At 48.9% G+C, this 17,191-nt stretch overlaps 2 protein-coding genes across 2 annotated transcripts; both read left to right on the forward strand.

Moving 5' to 3' along the window:
• Positions 1–1,091: 1,091 nt before the first annotated feature.
• PGRI_004240 (putative MFS transporter) lies at positions 1,092–2,711 on the forward strand (the record flags this gene model as incomplete). The annotated part of the gene is made up of 2 exons (XM_040788137.1): positions 1,092–1,711; positions 1,766–2,711. The coding sequence occupies 2 exons, from the start codon at positions 1,092–1,094 to the stop codon at positions 2,709–2,711; spliced, it is 1,566 nt and encodes a 521-aa protein (XP_040651909.1).
• Positions 2,712–4,139: 1,428 nt separating this feature from the next.
• On the forward strand, positions 4,140–16,450 carry PGRI_004250 (Acyl transferase/acyl hydrolase/lysophospholipase; the record flags this gene model as incomplete). The annotated part of the gene is made up of 7 exons (XM_040788138.1): positions 4,140–5,109; positions 5,165–8,261; positions 8,329–8,549; positions 8,604–10,824; positions 10,885–11,576; positions 11,631–13,481; positions 13,539–16,450. 7 exons carry the CDS (start codon positions 4,140–4,142, stop codon positions 16,448–16,450), a joined length of 11,964 nt encoding a protein of 3,987 aa, XP_040651910.1.
• Between the last annotated feature and the right edge of the window lie 741 nt (positions 16,451–17,191).

Here is a 17,191-nt window from a genome sequence, read left to right on the forward strand (position 1 = left end):
TGGAAGTGGCGCAGATCTAAAATGTCATCTGACCTGGGGATCTGTTCTTGCACCTTGGGGCAACCGTCAACTCGACCACCCTGTTTTGTAAATAATGATACCCACATTTTGAAGACTAATCTGTTTTAATAACCTACTAGATTTTATTAAACCTCCCAAAAAATCCTAAGCTCCTTTTCGACGTTTTCTTGAATGGTCTTCAAATAATACTGGCATGGAGGAAAAGGATAAAGAGTATACTGACCGAAATCCAGGTATGCAGGCACAAGAATAGTCGGCCGCATCAGCGGCATTATGATGTCTTTCAGTAGTCTTTCCATTGGTCTCTTTAGTGGTCTTCTCAGATATCATTATGTTTAGATGTGTTGCCAGAGTTCTAGGTCGACGGCAACAAAAAGGCGAAAAAGTGCTACTTTCCTAAATATAATATATGATGAAATAGAGTGCCGAGGCTTGGGTTTCTCTACTCTGGGGATTCTCAAAATATAATTGTTAAATACCATGAGGCATACAGTTTTACTGTTGATAATACAATTTGAAGTAAATGACAACTTTCAATATATTTATATATTCCCGGCCGGTCATCTACATTTGTACTCTACAGATCAACGGGAAAGGAGCGGCTACAGACATCGGCGATTCACTCCAGTACCCGAATGTCGGATGGAAAACATCTGATGTGATCTACACTCATGTCACGGGTTCACCCCCACGACCCCAGAGTTTCGGTTGGTCTCGCTAATAACGGGATGTCTGAATGGGGATCTCCACCCCGGAGCTCCACGGTGCGGTGTGCGTAGAAAGCAACAAGGATATTTTAATCGATTGGAGGACAAAGAAACTAGTAAGCACTATGCGGCAAAGCTAATTCGCTAAATGCCTTGGCTGGTACGTGCTGGGTTAGATTATGTGGGGGATGATGTGGAGGCGTGGGGGGAACACGGGGAAAACCAGAACCCTTAGAATTGATGACGGAAGTGCCGCCATAAAGACGTGGGGTGATACAACTGACCTATATATATGCTTTGATCCTGGATTCAGTCACCTAAGGCTCAGGGGTTTTCTATTTTCCTACGATGCAAGACCCAACCATGTCCAAAGCAGATGTTGTTCACGATGAAGTGGCAGAGCATCAGACAGGGAATAAACACGTCGATAATAGTGGAATTGTACGCGTCGCCTTGACCGAAGAAGACAGCAAGCGCATTTGCCGCAAGACTGACCGGACGATTCTTGTTATACTTTGCTGGGTCTACTTCTTGCAGATCCTCGATAAGACAGTCCTGGGATATGGTGCAACATTCGGTTTGCAGAAAGACACTGGCCTTACCGGAAATGAATATTCTCTCATCGGCTCTATTTCACCCATTGCGCAACTTGCCTGGCAACCCTTTTCTTCATACCTAATTGTCAAGGTTCCCCACAAAATCCTAATGCCATCGCTATGCCTTGGTTGGGGAATTGCACAGACATGTATGGCTGCTTGCCACAACTTCAACTCCCTGATGGCCGCTCGATTTTTCCTCGGCCTATTCGAGGCCGGCTGTCTTCCTCTCTTTGGCGTCATCACGAGTCAGTGGTACCGCCGCGCAGAGCAACCGATCCGAATCGCTGCGTGGTATAGTACAAATGGCTTAGCAACCATTGTCGCAGCCGCTTTATCGTACGGACTGGCACAAATAGAGTCGGATGTGTTCAAACCATGGCAGATGTAGGGAATCAACGGATCGCCCCCCGGTAGTGGTATAATCTGACTCGCTTTTAGTATCTTCCTCGTCGTCGGCCTGATCACCGTTGCGTCTGCTCCAATTGCCTACTGGCGCTTGGACAACGATATCACCACAGCTCGATTCCTCACGGAGGAGGAGAAAGCTCAAGGAATGGAGCGCCTTCGGGCGAACCAGACTGGAACCGGAAACACCGAGTTTAAGTTCAGTCATGTCCTCGAGGCTGCCTTGGAGCCCAAAACATATCTGTGGATTGGAATGGCAATGCTCCTCAACATTGGCTCCAGCGTGACCAATATCTTCGGTCCACTGATCCTGAGCGGCCTTGGATACGATAAATACAGGACAACTTTGTTGACAATGCCATTTGGCGCGTTGCAATTCATCATCATTCTGGTGGCAAGTTATTTTGCCCAAACTGCTCGTCTTAAGGGTGCTATCATCGCGGCTTTCATGCTGCCTGTGATAGCTGGTCTATCAATTTTGTATGCGGTCCCTCGGACACAGTCAGTGCAGGGGCAGTTACTTGCTGGGTACTATCTACTTGCATTCTTATTCGGCGGCAATCCACTGATTGTGACCTGGATCGTCGGCAACACGGCAGGCACCACAAAAAAGTCCGTCCTGATGAGTTTGTTCAATGTAGCAAGCTCAGCAGGAAATATTATTGGCCCGCTGCTCTTCGATCAGAAGGACAAGCCGGCCTACCACCCAGGCCTACGCGCGTGTCTTGGCATTTTCGTCGCTTTGGCCGCTATTATCTTCATTCAGTGGGCCAATCTATGGTTCCTCAACAAACAACAAGCCCGTCGCCGTGTACAAAATGGCAAGAGAGCTGAAATTGTTGATCTCTCCATGCAAAATGATTACCACGGAATGCAGGATACCCTAGAGGAGGCTGGACACGAGACTGTGCAAGTTGGGGACAATGCGTTCCAAGATCTCACCGATCGGGAAAATGATGAATTTGTTTATATCTATTAAAGCTAGTTGCCATATGCGGTCCAATATATACGAGTTAACTGATACCATAGGCGAGTAAGTAGAGTGTCTGATTTTCCCTTGTGCTATGAACAAACTGGTTATAGTAAAAGAAGTTTAGGCTAAGGCAACAAATTTGATGCCTGAATCATGCATGCGCGACATCCTAGCGCGACATCCGGACAAGTGTTGGTCGATACATGTCGTTTGCTATCATTTCTCTGATTTTCCTGGCTTTTTTATCCTAGGTTCCCCACTATCTGATTTTGTGTTCCAGGATTTTCTGTGCATATTATCTTCGCCAAGAAAGTCTCGCCTTTATTTTCACCCTCTCGCGTACCCTGAGCTGAGTCGCGTCCCATAGGTAGAGTGGGATATATTTTTATCTCCTGCCTATCCTGATCTCAGTTGCATCCGCTAGACAGAGTGGGATATCCTTTTACATCATGCCTAGGGCACATGGGCTAGTTTTTCACCTCCTGCCTATAGAGGGATAAGGAAGCAAACAACACCCTGGACCACGCCAATTTGCTACGCGTTGATCGGTCGAAGTACAATATGCCGCCATTGTCGGATATTATCAGTCGAAATTTTAATAGGTTTGAGGCTAGGGCTCATATTAGCAAAGATTCATCGCACGTGGAAATGTGGTTGACAATTGAAGGGTGGGAATGATCCAGGCAAATGGGCTCTATATTGGATCCTAGCCTAGGTATGTATGCACGTAGTTTATCTTTGAGATGAACTATGGTGCTGGACCTATCGACTTCAGATTCCGTAGGAATATGAGTTCTGAGGTGCAACTTGTCCTTGGCATCTGCTTCTGCAATACCACCTTATCTTGGAACCTATCCGACTATAATCCAAGGGCTCACTATCCATGCGACTATGCTGGCGAGCGGTAGATTGTGTGCCTTATCGCCGATGAGATCTCAAACATGCAAATGCGACAGGGCAATGCTCTTCGGACTCGGACTCGGTCTTGATATTTCAAACCAGACGGACTCGCAACCCCTGGAAGTCCAGGAGCTTGGAGTTTCTAGATTAATAGTACAGCATGAAGCAAGAAAATGCACGAATCTGCTCAGCACACATGGCGAAACACTGGTGGATCCCATAAATTGATCATGATTTGTCTCGTTTCATATGACAACCCCGGAGGCAGCCCTCGGAGTCGGAACCAGCTGAAAGCAATATCAAGCTGACAGCGAGATTGGATGTCCGAAATGTCCTAATCTGACAACCAAAGCGAGCCTCGGCACATTGATATGTACCGCTCCCCGTCGCTGGCAACTGCAGTTTGAATGCCGCGGAGAAAAACTTGTCCCGATTGTCCATTATTGATACCCTATAGACCTTTCATTGCAATACGCGCAGTCACACATTGGTCGTACCAGCCCTATTCAGAGTTAGTGAAACCTGAACTACACAATGACAGGTGATCTTGAGCATATCGGGGAACCGATTGCCATCGTGGGAAGTGCTTGCCGCTTTCCTGGCGATGCAACAACACCCTCCAAGCTATGGGACTTGCTCAAAGAACCTCGAGATGTTCTTAGCGAGATTCCAGAAAGCCGCTTCAGCACCAAAGCCTTCTACCATCCCGATGGCCTTCACCATGGCACTACAAACGTTCGACACTCCTATTTGCTGTCCGACGATCACCGACTCTTTGACGCCCAATTCTTCGGAACCAAACCAGTGGAAGCAAACTCGATTGATCCCCAACAAAGACTATTGCTCGAGACGGTCTACGAGGGACTTGAAACCTCTGGAATTCCCATGGAAAAGCTCCAAGGGTCTAACACCGCTGTATACGTTGGTTTGATGACCAACGACTATGCCGATATGCTAGGACGGGATGTCCAGAACTTCCCGACATATTTTGCATCAGGAACTGCTCGAAGCATTCTATCCAATCGAGTTTCCTACTTTTTCGACTGGCGCGGACCTTCCATGACCATCGACACGGCCTGTTCTTCTAGCCTAATTGCCCTACACCAGGCTGTACAGAGCCTGCGAAGTGGCGAGACTGATGTTGCCGTCGCAGCAGGCACCAACCTTCTGCTAGGACCGGAGCAATACATCGCAGAGAGCAAGCTAAAGATGCTCTCCCCAACCGGCCGCTCGCGCATGTGGGATAAAGGCGCAGATGGATACGCACGTGGTGACGGAATTGCTGCCGTGATACTTAAACCCTTAAGTGCAGCATTGGCGGATGGGGACCACATCGAGTGCATCGTTCGGGAGACAGGTGCCAATCAAGACGGTCGCACCAAAGGAATTACGATGCCAAACCCCATGGCCCAAGCAGAGCTTATTCGGACGACGTATGCTCGAGCTGGACTCGATCTGTCGAAACCCACCGACCGACCACAATATTTCGAGGCTCATGGTACCGGTAAGCGACAATAGAATGAAAATAAGCATTAACAGGGCTTTGCTGACCAGATCAGGAACTCCAGCAGGTGATCCAGTTGAGGCGGAGGCCATTAGCACTGCATTCTTTGGACAAGCAGCCAAATACCAGCGCGATCGTAACCAGGAGGACCCCTTGTATGTTGGGTCCATCAAAACAATCATTGGCCATACCGAGGGCACGGCTGGATTGGCAGCTGTCCTCAAAGCATCGCTTGCTTTACAACATGCTGTCATCCCACCCAATCTACTACTCAACGAGTTGAGTTCCACGGTTCGTCCGTTCTATAACGACCTTCAGATCCTTCAAGTCGCGAAAGAGTGGCCTCAACTGCCAGAAAACACCCCTCGCCGTGCCAGTGTCAACAGCTTTGGCTTCGGTGGTGCAAATGCGCATGCAATTCTGGAAGGATTTGATGCGCGCCTGCTTGGTGGTGGTCGGAACGCCGCACATACCAGCTCGGCGGCTGCATTACCATTCAATTTCTCCGCCGCATCTGAAAAATCGCTTCTCGCCAACATTGCAGCATACTCGGCATATTTGCGAAATCACTCGAATGTGAATATCCGTGACTTGTCGTGGACATTGAATACTCGGCGTTCCACTTTGCCGATTCGGTTGTCGGTATCCGCATCGAGCACAGAAGAGCTTGCTGCAAGGCTGGATGAAGCGGTAGCCTCCTCGACAATAACACCAAGCACGCAGACAAGCAGTATCCGTGAACCAAAACTCCTTGGAGTGTTCACAGGCCAAGGTGCACAGTGGGCAAGGATGGGTGCTGAGTTGGTCGAAAGCTCACCAATGGTCAGTGACTGCATCGCCCATCTCGATCGGTCTTTGCAGGAACTCCCTACTGAGCATCGCCCTAGTTGGTCGCTGAGGGACGAGCTTATTAAAGACAAGTCTTCATCTCGTATTGGAGAGGCGGCGTTTTCGCAGCCTCTTTGTACAGCGGTTCAGATTGCGTTGGCTCAACTTCTCCGGACCGCCAATCTGAAACTCACTGCTGTTGTTGGCCATTCGTCTGGTGAGATTGCCGCAGCTTATGCCGCAGGTTATCTAAACGAAGAGGATGCAATCCGTATAGCTTATTACCGGGGATGGTCTCTTCAATACGCAAACGACCAGGAAGGTCAGAAAGGGGCAATGATGGCCGCAGGAACATCATACGAAGATGCAAACGAGCTGTGCGGGATGCCATCACTCGAGAGCAGAATTTGTGTGGCAGCTAGCAACTCCTCTGCCAGCGTCACACTTTCCGGGGACGCCGATGCGATCGAAGAGGCTAGGGAGATCCTTGAAGATGAGAAGAAATTTGCTCGTATGTTGAAAGTGGATAAAGCTTATCACTCACACCATATGCTTTCCTGCTCAGCTCCTTATATCGCAGCGATCCGCAAGTGTGGTATAAGCATTCAACGCCCACCGAGTGGCAGTCCGACCTGGATCTCTAGTGTGTATGGCGACAATATCAAAAACGTGAATGATAATCTTGCCGACACATACTGGAGCAACAACATGGTGAATCCGGTACTATTCTCTCAAGCTGTTACTTATGCCGTTGCTGCAGCTGGGCCATTTGATATGGCCTTGGAGATTGGCCCTCATCCAGCGTTGAAAGGACCTGCACTACAAACGATTCAAGAAGTGTCTGGCCAGACACTGCCTTACACCGGGACCTTGAACCGTGGCAAAAATGACACCGAGGCTCTGTCATCCGCACTTGGAGCCCTGTGGATTGCCTTGGGTGACAGTGTCGTGGACTTCGCAGGGTTTGAAATGAAGGCAATGCAAAAGCAACACGCTCAAACCCCAGAGCTTCTCAAGGGCCTTCCATCATATTCATGGGATCATGATCGGGTTTACTGGCACGAGTCTAGATCATCTAACGCAATACGCACTGAGAAGGAATCATTCCACTCACTACTGGGTGTCAAATGCCCCGACGGGACAGACAGTGAGCTGCGCTGGCGCAACTATCTTCACCCTAGGGAGGTTTCTTGGCTGGCACATCACCAGGTCCAAGGTCAAATGGTATTCCCTGCAGCTGGGTATATATCTGCGGCGGTTGAGGCTATAATTCAAAGGTATGGTCTGGATTCTGTGCAACTGATTGACTTCCATGATGTGGTCATCGGACAAGCATTAGTGCTTGAAGAGAATGGGGGAGTGGAAACAATTTTCAGACTTTCGATCGATCAAGTTCAGGATAATATTGTGTCTGCATCCTTTGCCTGCCATTCCGACGCCAACAAGGGGTCGTCCAACATGTCTCTTCACGCATCTGCCATCCTGAAAATTATTTTGGGCGACCCCAAACACGATATCCTCCCACCACATGCCAAGCCGCAAGGTTCATTCCTGGAACTAGAAGGCGACAGATTCTACAACTCAGTTTCCGAACTTGGGTTTGGCTACACTGGACCCTTCCAGGCCCTTTCGAGCTTGCGCAGGAAAATGGACGAGGCATCGGGTTTGATCGCTGTCCCAGTGGACCCCGAAACGGAAAAGCCATTGATCATTCACCCTGCCTCTCTTGATGGAGCTATCCAGTCCATCATGCTGGCTTATTCCTTCCCAGGGGATGGTCGTCTACGTACCCTTTACCTTCCAACTCGAATTGATAGGCTTCGTCTCAACCCCAGCGCCTGTGTCGCTCTTGGTGCCCCCGGTGCAGAACTGCCATTCTATTCTGCAGTCACGGATGCCCGCTTCGCCGAACTCTCTGGCGATGTTGACATGTTTTCCGCAGATGGTAGACATACTTTGGTGCAACTTGAAGGACTTCATACTACACCCTTGAGTCCATTAACATCCACCAACGATGTTCCGTTTTTCACGGAAGTGATCTGGGATGTCGATAGACCCACTGTACAACAAAAAAACGAAGCTGGAGACATGCTTTCCCAAGACCGTGCTCTGGGGATTGATCTCGAACGTGTCGCCCACTTTTACTTGAAGAACCTCAGAAATTCGCTTCAGCACTCCGATCGTGCGAATGCTACTTGGAACCATAAACACTTCCTTTCCTATGTGGATCATTGTACAACATCCGTTGCCAATGGCCAACATAAATTCGCAAAGCCGGAATGGGCCAATGATACCATGGACAACATTACTCCAATTCTGAACCGGTGAGAACCGAACTGTCCTTTTGATTTAACAACCCTACATTGAACCACACTAACTTTGCGTACATAGTCACCCCAACAGCCTCGATATCACAGCCCTGTGTGCAGTGGGTGAAAATCTTTCCGCTGTCATTTGGGGAGATATGAATTTGCTTGAAGTCCTGACGCGGGACAACATGCTAGCGAAATTCTATGCCAAAACGCTTGGAATAGATGCATACTTGGATAGTATCGCTCAGATAGCTCGTCAGATTGGACACAGATACCCGCATATTAACGTTTTGGAGATTGGTTAGTGCAGGCACATTTTCGAAACTGCATTCGGTACTAATTATCGTATCATAGGGGCTGGCTCTGGCGCTACTTCGGAAAGAGTCATGCATGCGATGGGCTCATCGTTTGCGTCATACACATACACAGATATTTTGGACTCACAGTTCGACGACGCACGTGAAAGATTCACCGAGTATCGATCTAGAATGGCATTCAAGGTGTTGGACATCGAGAAGGACATCGACGAACAAGGCCATGAACAGGGTTGCTTTGACCTTGTCATTGCTTCTTTGGCCTTGTACGCCACCAGAAACCTCGAGGCGACCCTCACGAATGTTCGTCGGCTACTCAAGCCTGGTGGTTATCTGGTTATGCTCGAACTCACGGACTCTGATGTCATGCGCTTCGGGCTCATTCTGGGTGGCCTACCAGCTTGGTGGTTAGGCTACGAGGAGGGACGGACATTATCCCCTTGTGTATCGGAGGCCAAATGGGAAGGACTGATGCAGAAGACTGGATTTTCTGGTTTCGAAGCCTTGGTGTCGTCTTCTAGAACCTCGCCTTTGCCATTCTCCGTCATGGTCACTCAGGCTGTCGATCACCGTGTCAATTTCCTCCGTAACCCCCTGGCAACTAATCATTTGACGCTGGGTGTGGACTCGTTGACAATCATCGGAGGCAAAACCCCCTTGACTGCTGATATGGTCGCCAATATCGCAACCACGGTCCGTCCCCATTACAAAAGTATCTACACGGCCAGTTCTTTAGGCGACCTTGTCTCAGCAAACCTGCCGGTAATGGGATCAGTGATTAGTTTGATTGAATTGGATGCGCCAGTCCTGAAAAACATGTCTTCTAGGGATCTAAAGTCATTCCAAGAGCTGTTCAAACAAAGCAAAAATGTTCTATGGCTAGGATACGGTGCCCAAGGTGACAACCCCTATGGCAACATGTTTGCAGGAGTTCAACGCACATTGGCTATGGAGATGACTCACCTCCACATCCATTTCTTCAACCTTCATTCGCTGCATGATGCTGATCCCCATATTATCGCAACTAAGCTCCTTCATTTGGAAGCTGCCGAAATCTGGGATCAGAGTGGGGAGCTCGATGGGATCTTGTGGTCCAACGAGAGGGAGCTGATGCTGGAGAATGGACAATTCAAAGTTCCTCGTTTCCGTCTCAACTCCGGCCGAAATGATCGCTACAATTCCTCAAGGCGTCTCATCATTAAAGAAGTTGAACGTGCGACATCTGTGGTCACCATTCTACCAACAGACCTCGGATATCAAATCGAAGAAAAAGACACGCGAGCCTCATCCTCTTTCTTGGAAGACGTGAAGATTGATGTGACTCACTCTTTGCTTCGTGCTGTACGGACCACTCCATCAGATTATTACTTCTTGGTGATTGGAAAGAATGCCTCGAATGGTGACCATGTGATCGCCCTGTCACATACTCTGGACTCTCAAGTCCGTGTCCCGCATGGCCTGTCGGTGCGATGTGGAGATTCCGAAGACCTAGGAATTCGATCAATGCTCACACTCTATTTCCATGTCCTTGCTCTCTCAATGTTGCAACAGCTTCAGCCGGGGAATACACTTGCTGTGTTAGACCCCGACTTCTCTCTGTCACCCGTCCTGACGAAATACGCCAACGAAAAAGGTGTTCAGCTTGTCCTTTTGACCACAAATGAGGGACATTGCTCGTGGCCATGGATTCCAGTGCACCCAAATTCTACTCGGCGGGAACTATCAAGCAAGTTACCCAGGAATATTTCACGCCTTGTCAGTATGGGTGGCACCTCTGATGTGACCGCACTCCTGAAGACATGTTTGCCGACTGGCTGCCAATTTGAAAGCGAGACTACCCTGACTGCAGACTGCTCCCAATCCCAGTTCACCTCAGACAGAGGCCAATCAGCCATGCAGCTCCAAAATTGCTGGAACAGAGCGCAGTATGACCTCATGCCAGTCAATATGCACAAGTTTGCTCCTTTAGGACTCCAGGACCTAATACGTGCACAGTCTCCACTGGCAGAGCAGTCTTTAATTGCATGGGGTGAATCACAACTTGCTGTCCAGGTTCGCCCTGCTACCAAACAGGTCAAATTTTCGAAAGACAAAACCTACTGGCTAGTAGGACTGACAGGCGGGCTGGGTTTGTCGCTTTGCCAGTGGATGATTGGGCAGGGCGCACGATACATCGCGATATCAAGTCGAAATCCAAAAATTGGTGACCAATGGCTGCAGCGAATGGCTGCCAATGGGTGCACTGTCCGAGTCTTCTCTAAGTAAGCTCTTGTTCTATCATTTTCTCGTCTCAGTCACGCACTGCTGGCTAACACATTCAGTGACATAATGAATCGGGAATCCGTTCAGGCAACGTATCGCAATATCAGCGCAACTATGCCTCCCATCGCCGGTGTCGCACAGGGTGCCATGGTGCTTCAGGACACAATGTTCATCGATTTAGATCTCCCCCGCCTCGAGAAGGTGCTAGGTCCTAAAGTCGAAGGTAGTATATTGCTGGACGAATTGTTCCCAGAGGACACGTTGGACTTTATGGTCTTCTTTTCGTCGATGGCTGCTATGACAGGAAACCCTGGACAGGTTGCGTATAATGCCGCGAATATGTTCATGGCAAGTCTGGCAGCCCAGCGCCGAAACCGTGGCTTGGCAGGGCATGCCATCAACATTGGAGCAATCGTCGGTAACGGCTATGTGACTCGAGAGCTTAACATGGGCCAACAGTCATATCTTTACCGAGTCGGCCATGCATGGATGTCTGAGCAAGACTTCCATGAGGTATTTGCCGAAGGCGTCCTCACCTGCTTGGAGCGTAAAGGAACCGCTGAGTTGTGCTGTGGACTCAGAATCGATGATGATGAGTCCAAGAGTTGGGCTTCTAACCCAATGTTCCAACATCTTGTCTACAAGTCTAGCAATCTTGTGGTGGCAGATAAGAAAGGGAAATCTGGCGTGTTAATAAAAACTCGGTTGTTTGAGGCAACATCAAATGATGAAGTTATCGAGATCTTGCAAGGTACGGGCATCCCAAAAAAACTCCATACTAAGTAGAAACTAATATTGTCTTTAGATGGCTTTTTGTTGAAGCTCCAGTCAGCCCTTCAGGCTGACCCAAGCAAGCCTATGTTGGATATGAGTCCAGACGAGCTTGGTGTGGACTCGTTGGTTGCCGTTGACCTTCGATCGTGGTTCCTCAAGGAGTTGGGTGTCGACATGCCGGTGTTGAAAATCTTCAACGCGGCGTCCATTCGCGAGCTTCTGGCCACTGCCGCAGAAACTCTGCCAGAAGCATTGATTCCTAATTTGATTTCAGGCGAACAGTCTGCCAAACCTCCGGGGAACCAACCCAATCCTTCACTGGCTGCCACAGCTCCACCCACAGATTTGCCCGTGGATATAATCATTCCAGATACTAGAGCCAGTTCCGTGGAATTGAAATTTGCGCTCCCAGACGCAACGAACGGGTATAGTGGCAGCTCAGCGACGTCTTTAATCACTGGAGACTCGAATTCTGACCACAATGACGATACTTCCTCATCCGTTTTTACTGACGACGGCGAGATGGGCACACCAAAACGTGAAATTCAAAGGACCGTGCCAATGTCTTACGGGCAGTCGCGCTTCTGGTTTCTAGAGCATCTGGTCGAGGACAAGACTGTATTCAATATTACACCGACGTTCGAGTTGTCTGGTCGCCTAAAGATTGAGGATTTTGCGAATGCTATTCGAACCGCCGGGCAACATCACGAAGCTTTGCGTACTTTCTTCTTCACCGACAATGAACAAAATCACATGCAAGGAATTTGGACGAAATCTTCTTTGCAGTTGGAGAGAGCTGAAATCTCGACCGAGACAGAAGTGGAAGAGGCCTCGAAGCAGATGAAGGCACACGTGTTCAATCTTTCCGATGGCGAGATCATGCGCATTCAATTGCTATCGCTCAACCAAGAAAAGCACTGGCTAATCTTTGGCTTCCATCATATTAACATGGATGGCATTAGCTTCGAAGTATTTTGGTCAGACGTGGAAAAGGTGTATCAAGGTCAAACCATTTCCCAAGATGGGCTTCAATACGCAGACTTTACTATGCGCCAGCTTCGTGAATACGAAGAGGGAGCCTGGGCTGGGGATCTCGCGTACTGGCGGGCACAGTATACAGAGGTTCCACCCACACTTCCCCTTCTTCCATTTTCCCTTCAGCCTATGCGGCCCAAGGTTGCTCAATTTGGGTCTCATACTGCCCAGATTCGCCTCGATTCCAGTCTGTCGGATGCAATTGAACGGTGTTGCCGGATGTTCAAATCCACACCATTCCACTTCCATTTGGCGATCTGGAAGACCCTTCTTCTGCGGTTCTTTGATCTGAAGGATATTTCCATCGGCCTCGGAGATGGAAACCGTACAGATGCCGACGTCTTGCGCAGCATGGGACTTTTCTTAAACCTTCTTCCTGTGAGGTTCTCTGAACAGCCAGGTCAATCCTTCGGAGAATCGCTCAAGGAGGTCCGGAACATCACGCAGGGTGCATTTTCCCACTCGCGTGTGCCATTTGATGTGATCTTGACAGAACTCAATGTTCCACGATCCGCATCACACAATCCCCTATGCCAAACACTCTTTAACTACAGACCCAATGTCGAGCAATCGCGAAGCTTCTGTGGCTGTGTAGCTGATGGAGAACTTTTGGGCGGCGGCGAAACTTCTTTTGATCTGGGTCTGGATGTTGGCAATGTCGGTGCTGGCGAGACGCTGATTTACCTAACAGTTCAGAAGAGCCTGTATGGGGTGGAACATGCTGAAATCCTGCTTAGCTCCTATGTCAATCTTCTCCAGTCCTTTGTCCAAAATCCAGCGACTCGGGTGACCTGGCCAGGATTACATTATAACGGTGACATCCAGAAGGCAGTGGCTGTGGGCCGAGGTAAGTCACTTACCCCTTCCTTGTTCTAGGTATTTTGTTAAATATTGAGGTATACAGGACCGGAGCTCCGAGAGGAATGGTCTATGACTATCGTCCACCGCTTGGATGAGATTGCCTCCCGCTATCCGGACCGTGTCGCATTGAAGAATCACGATGGGAGCTCCCTGACATATGCTGAAGTCCAGCGTCGGGTTGATGTTATCGCCAATGAGCTATTGCGCAACGGGGCTGGCGCAGACACCCGTGTTGCCGTTTTCCAGTCCCCAAGTTCAGACTGGATATGTTCTCTCATGGCTATATTGCGTGTCGGTGGTGCTTACATTCCATTGGACAAAAAGGTGGGGATGGAGAGACTTGCGATGATCATGAAAGAAACTCAAGCACCGGTTGTGTTGGTCGATACAAACTCCATGTCTGACTATGCACTTTTGCACACCTCGGCGAAACCAATCGATGCAGGCAGCTTGAAGGGCTCTACAACACGCGACGTCCGAAACATGGCTGTTCCAAACCAGACAGCAGTGATCATGTATACCAGTGGATCAACTGGTGTCCCAAAGGGGATTATGATTAGCCATTCAGCTTATGCTCACCATGTTCAGTCAGCCAGCGTCGTCTGGAAACTCAAGCAGGGAACCGAGACCATTCTGCATCAATCTTCCTATGCGTGGGATGCGTCTTTGTGGCAGATCATGGTCTCCTTATGCTCTGGCGCGACACTTGTGATTGCGTCTGATCTCACACGAGGCGATCCCGTTGCTCTTACGCGACTAATTGCATCGGAGAATGTGACGTGCACCCTTGCGACACCCACGGAATACCTCGGCTGGGTGCGTCATGGTCGCTCCAATCTGAGTAACTCTCGCTTGTCAACCACGGTATGTGGTGGTGAATTCATGACAAGCGGCCTGATCAAAGAGATTAAGAGTCTCAATCGGCCAGGCCTCAAACTAATAAATGCTTACGGGCCGGCGGAGATCAGTGTTGCATGTTCGGGCACTGAAGTTCCGTGCAACCTGCAGGAATCGACTTCGCAAGCTCTTTATACTCTACCGAACTACTCTGTTTACATTGTCGACGAGAGCTTGAATCCAGTTCCTATCGGGGTTCCTGGTGAAGTTGTTGTTGGTGGGGCAGGAGTTGCCCAGGGCTATCTTGACGGGACCAAAACGACTGAACGCTTTTCAAAAGATCGGTATGCGAGCCGACTTTTCCAGGAGAAAGGCTGGACGACAATCCACCACACTGGAGATCGTGGAAAACTTACTCGTGATGGTGGTCTTATTCTCCTCGGGCGCATGGACGGGGACAACCAAATCAAATTGAGGGGAATTCGCATCAATATTGAAGAAATTGAGAAGGCGATTATCAATTCTTCATCTGGAGCTATCACACAGGCTGTTGTGTCCGTTCGTTCAGGTGCAACTCAATCCGAGGACCAATTCCTTGTTGCCTTTGCTATAATGGCTACCACATATGATTCTAGAAATGCGCTCCAATTCCTCACGCACCTTTCCCAGGAGCTGCCCTTGCCCCGTCATATGCGACCCGCTGCTATCATTCCAGTTGAGAGCATTCCCCAAAACAATTCGGGCAAGACTGATCGCGTCGCAGTCAGCGCACTTCCCATTCCGTTGATTTCATCCCAGCTGCCCAACGACAATACTCTCACCGAATTTGAACAGTCACTGCGTCAGCTCTGGCAACAAGCACTACCACGGGAACTTACTACCTTCCACTCAATCGAATCTCAGTCCGACTTTTTCCATGTTGGTGGAAGTTCCCTCGCCCTTGTCAACCTACAAGCTCTAATCAAGGAGCGCCTTGGTGTATCTATGGAACTTTATCAACTTTTCGAAGCCAGCAGTCTGCGTGGAATGGCCGCGAGAATCCAAGACCTATCTCGCCCCACACTCGAGGAAGAGGTGAACTGGGATACAGAGGTTGAAGTTGCATCCGACCTGAGTTCATCTCTAAATTACGGCGGTACTCTCATTATCCCCTCAGGGGTCAAGACTGTGGTGCTTACGGGAGCAACTGGTTTCCTCGGCAAGGAAATATTGCGAGGACTCATCGCAGATGAGAACGTCTCGTTCATCCATTGTCTTGCTGTTAGGAAACGATCGTCAGATTTACCTGAAATATTTACCCACCCGAAAGTTCATTTGCATTCTGGTGACCTGGGGGCTCCTCAATTAGGACTCTCGGAATCTGAGACCAGATCGATATTCTCCTGTGCAGACATTATCATCCACAATGGCGCGGATGTGTCTTTCATGAAAACATATCAGACTCTCAAGCTGATGAATGTGGCCTCGACCAAGGAACTCGCCAAACTGGCCTTGCTCCGGCGCATTCCATTCCATTTCGTCTCATCAGCTGGTGTTGCCCGACTCGCTGCCAAGGAAAGCTTCGGAGAGATGTCTGTGTCCCCATATCCTCCTCCGTCTCGGCCAACAGATGGGTATATCGCCGCCAAGTGGGTGAGCGAAGTCTATCTGGAGCATGTCAGCCGCCAGTTTGGTCTCCCTGTATGGATCCACCGCCCATCAAGCATCACCGGGACCGATGCGCCGGAACTTGATCTTATGGGCAATGTCATGCGGTTTGCCAAAGAAACCCAGAAACTGCCAGACTCAAGGTCATGGTCAGGGGTCTTCGATCTCATTTCTGTACAGTCAGCTGCCAGCCAACTCCTGAAAGCCGTTCACCAATCTGGTGTAACTGAACTAGCTACAGGGTCTGTGACTTATCTTTTTGAATCTGGCGAGATGAAGATTGGGCGTGATGAGATCATGCCATTGATGGAATCGGGCTCCGGCCAGCAGTTCCAGGTCGTTTCTCTCGACGAGTGGGTGAATGCTGCGGAACAAGCAGGCATGAGCATGTTGTTGGGAGAGTACTTGCGCAGGGCTTCTGATGGGCAAGTCCTCCTCCCTAGGTTGATTAAGTCTTCTGAGTATGAATGAGGGTAGTTCAAGATGTTCGGAAATAGTTAGAAAGTTTTGGAGCCAATCAGTTACCAGCGATCCCTGTGCACAAACAAGTCAATGTGCACTATCTAGGCCGTAGTATCATATAATGAGAAGAAATATATTTTGACCAGTTCTTTGACATTCTCGTTCATCGAAATCATCCCTCATTATCTGCAAACATACGCAACTTTGGCGTTTAGAGTTACTCCTGACGAAGTATATATCCTATATCGTTAAATAACAAATGTCCTAGATCTAAGGTCCATATCCCAATATTCCCTGCCATCACAATCAAAAGAGTACTCCCATGACTTTGATTTTCATGCATATATCAAGGCCAATAACCGGAAATAGGAACCAACTACGCAGAATATTATATGAATGGATAGTACAAAGTCAACACTAGGAGGCATGCAGATCACAAAAGCCGTGAAGTGAATAATAATATATTTCTCTTTGTTTGTTTCCTTTCCATTCCTATAGCCCACCATCAAGACCTGACTATACAGCATCGGGTGTTTTAATTAACCCCATGACCAAGCCCAGGACCTACATATTACTCCCTTAGAATTTTATGATCCTAGTTCTTTTGAATCGGACGAACCTTTTGTTTTATCTCGTAACGGAAATGATCATATCATATTAATGGTCAATAAGCTATACTAATTGTATCCCCCCTTCTCTATTTTCCTCCAAATAACAGACACCTACACCACGGTGCGAATGTATTTGAGT

The sequence above is a fragment of the Penicillium griseofulvum genome, assembly GCF_001561935.1.
Source record: "Penicillium griseofulvum strain PG3 chromosome Unknown contig_79, whole genome shotgun sequence".
Classification (NCBI taxonomy): Eukaryota; Fungi; Ascomycota; class Eurotiomycetes; order Eurotiales; family Aspergillaceae; genus Penicillium; species Penicillium griseofulvum.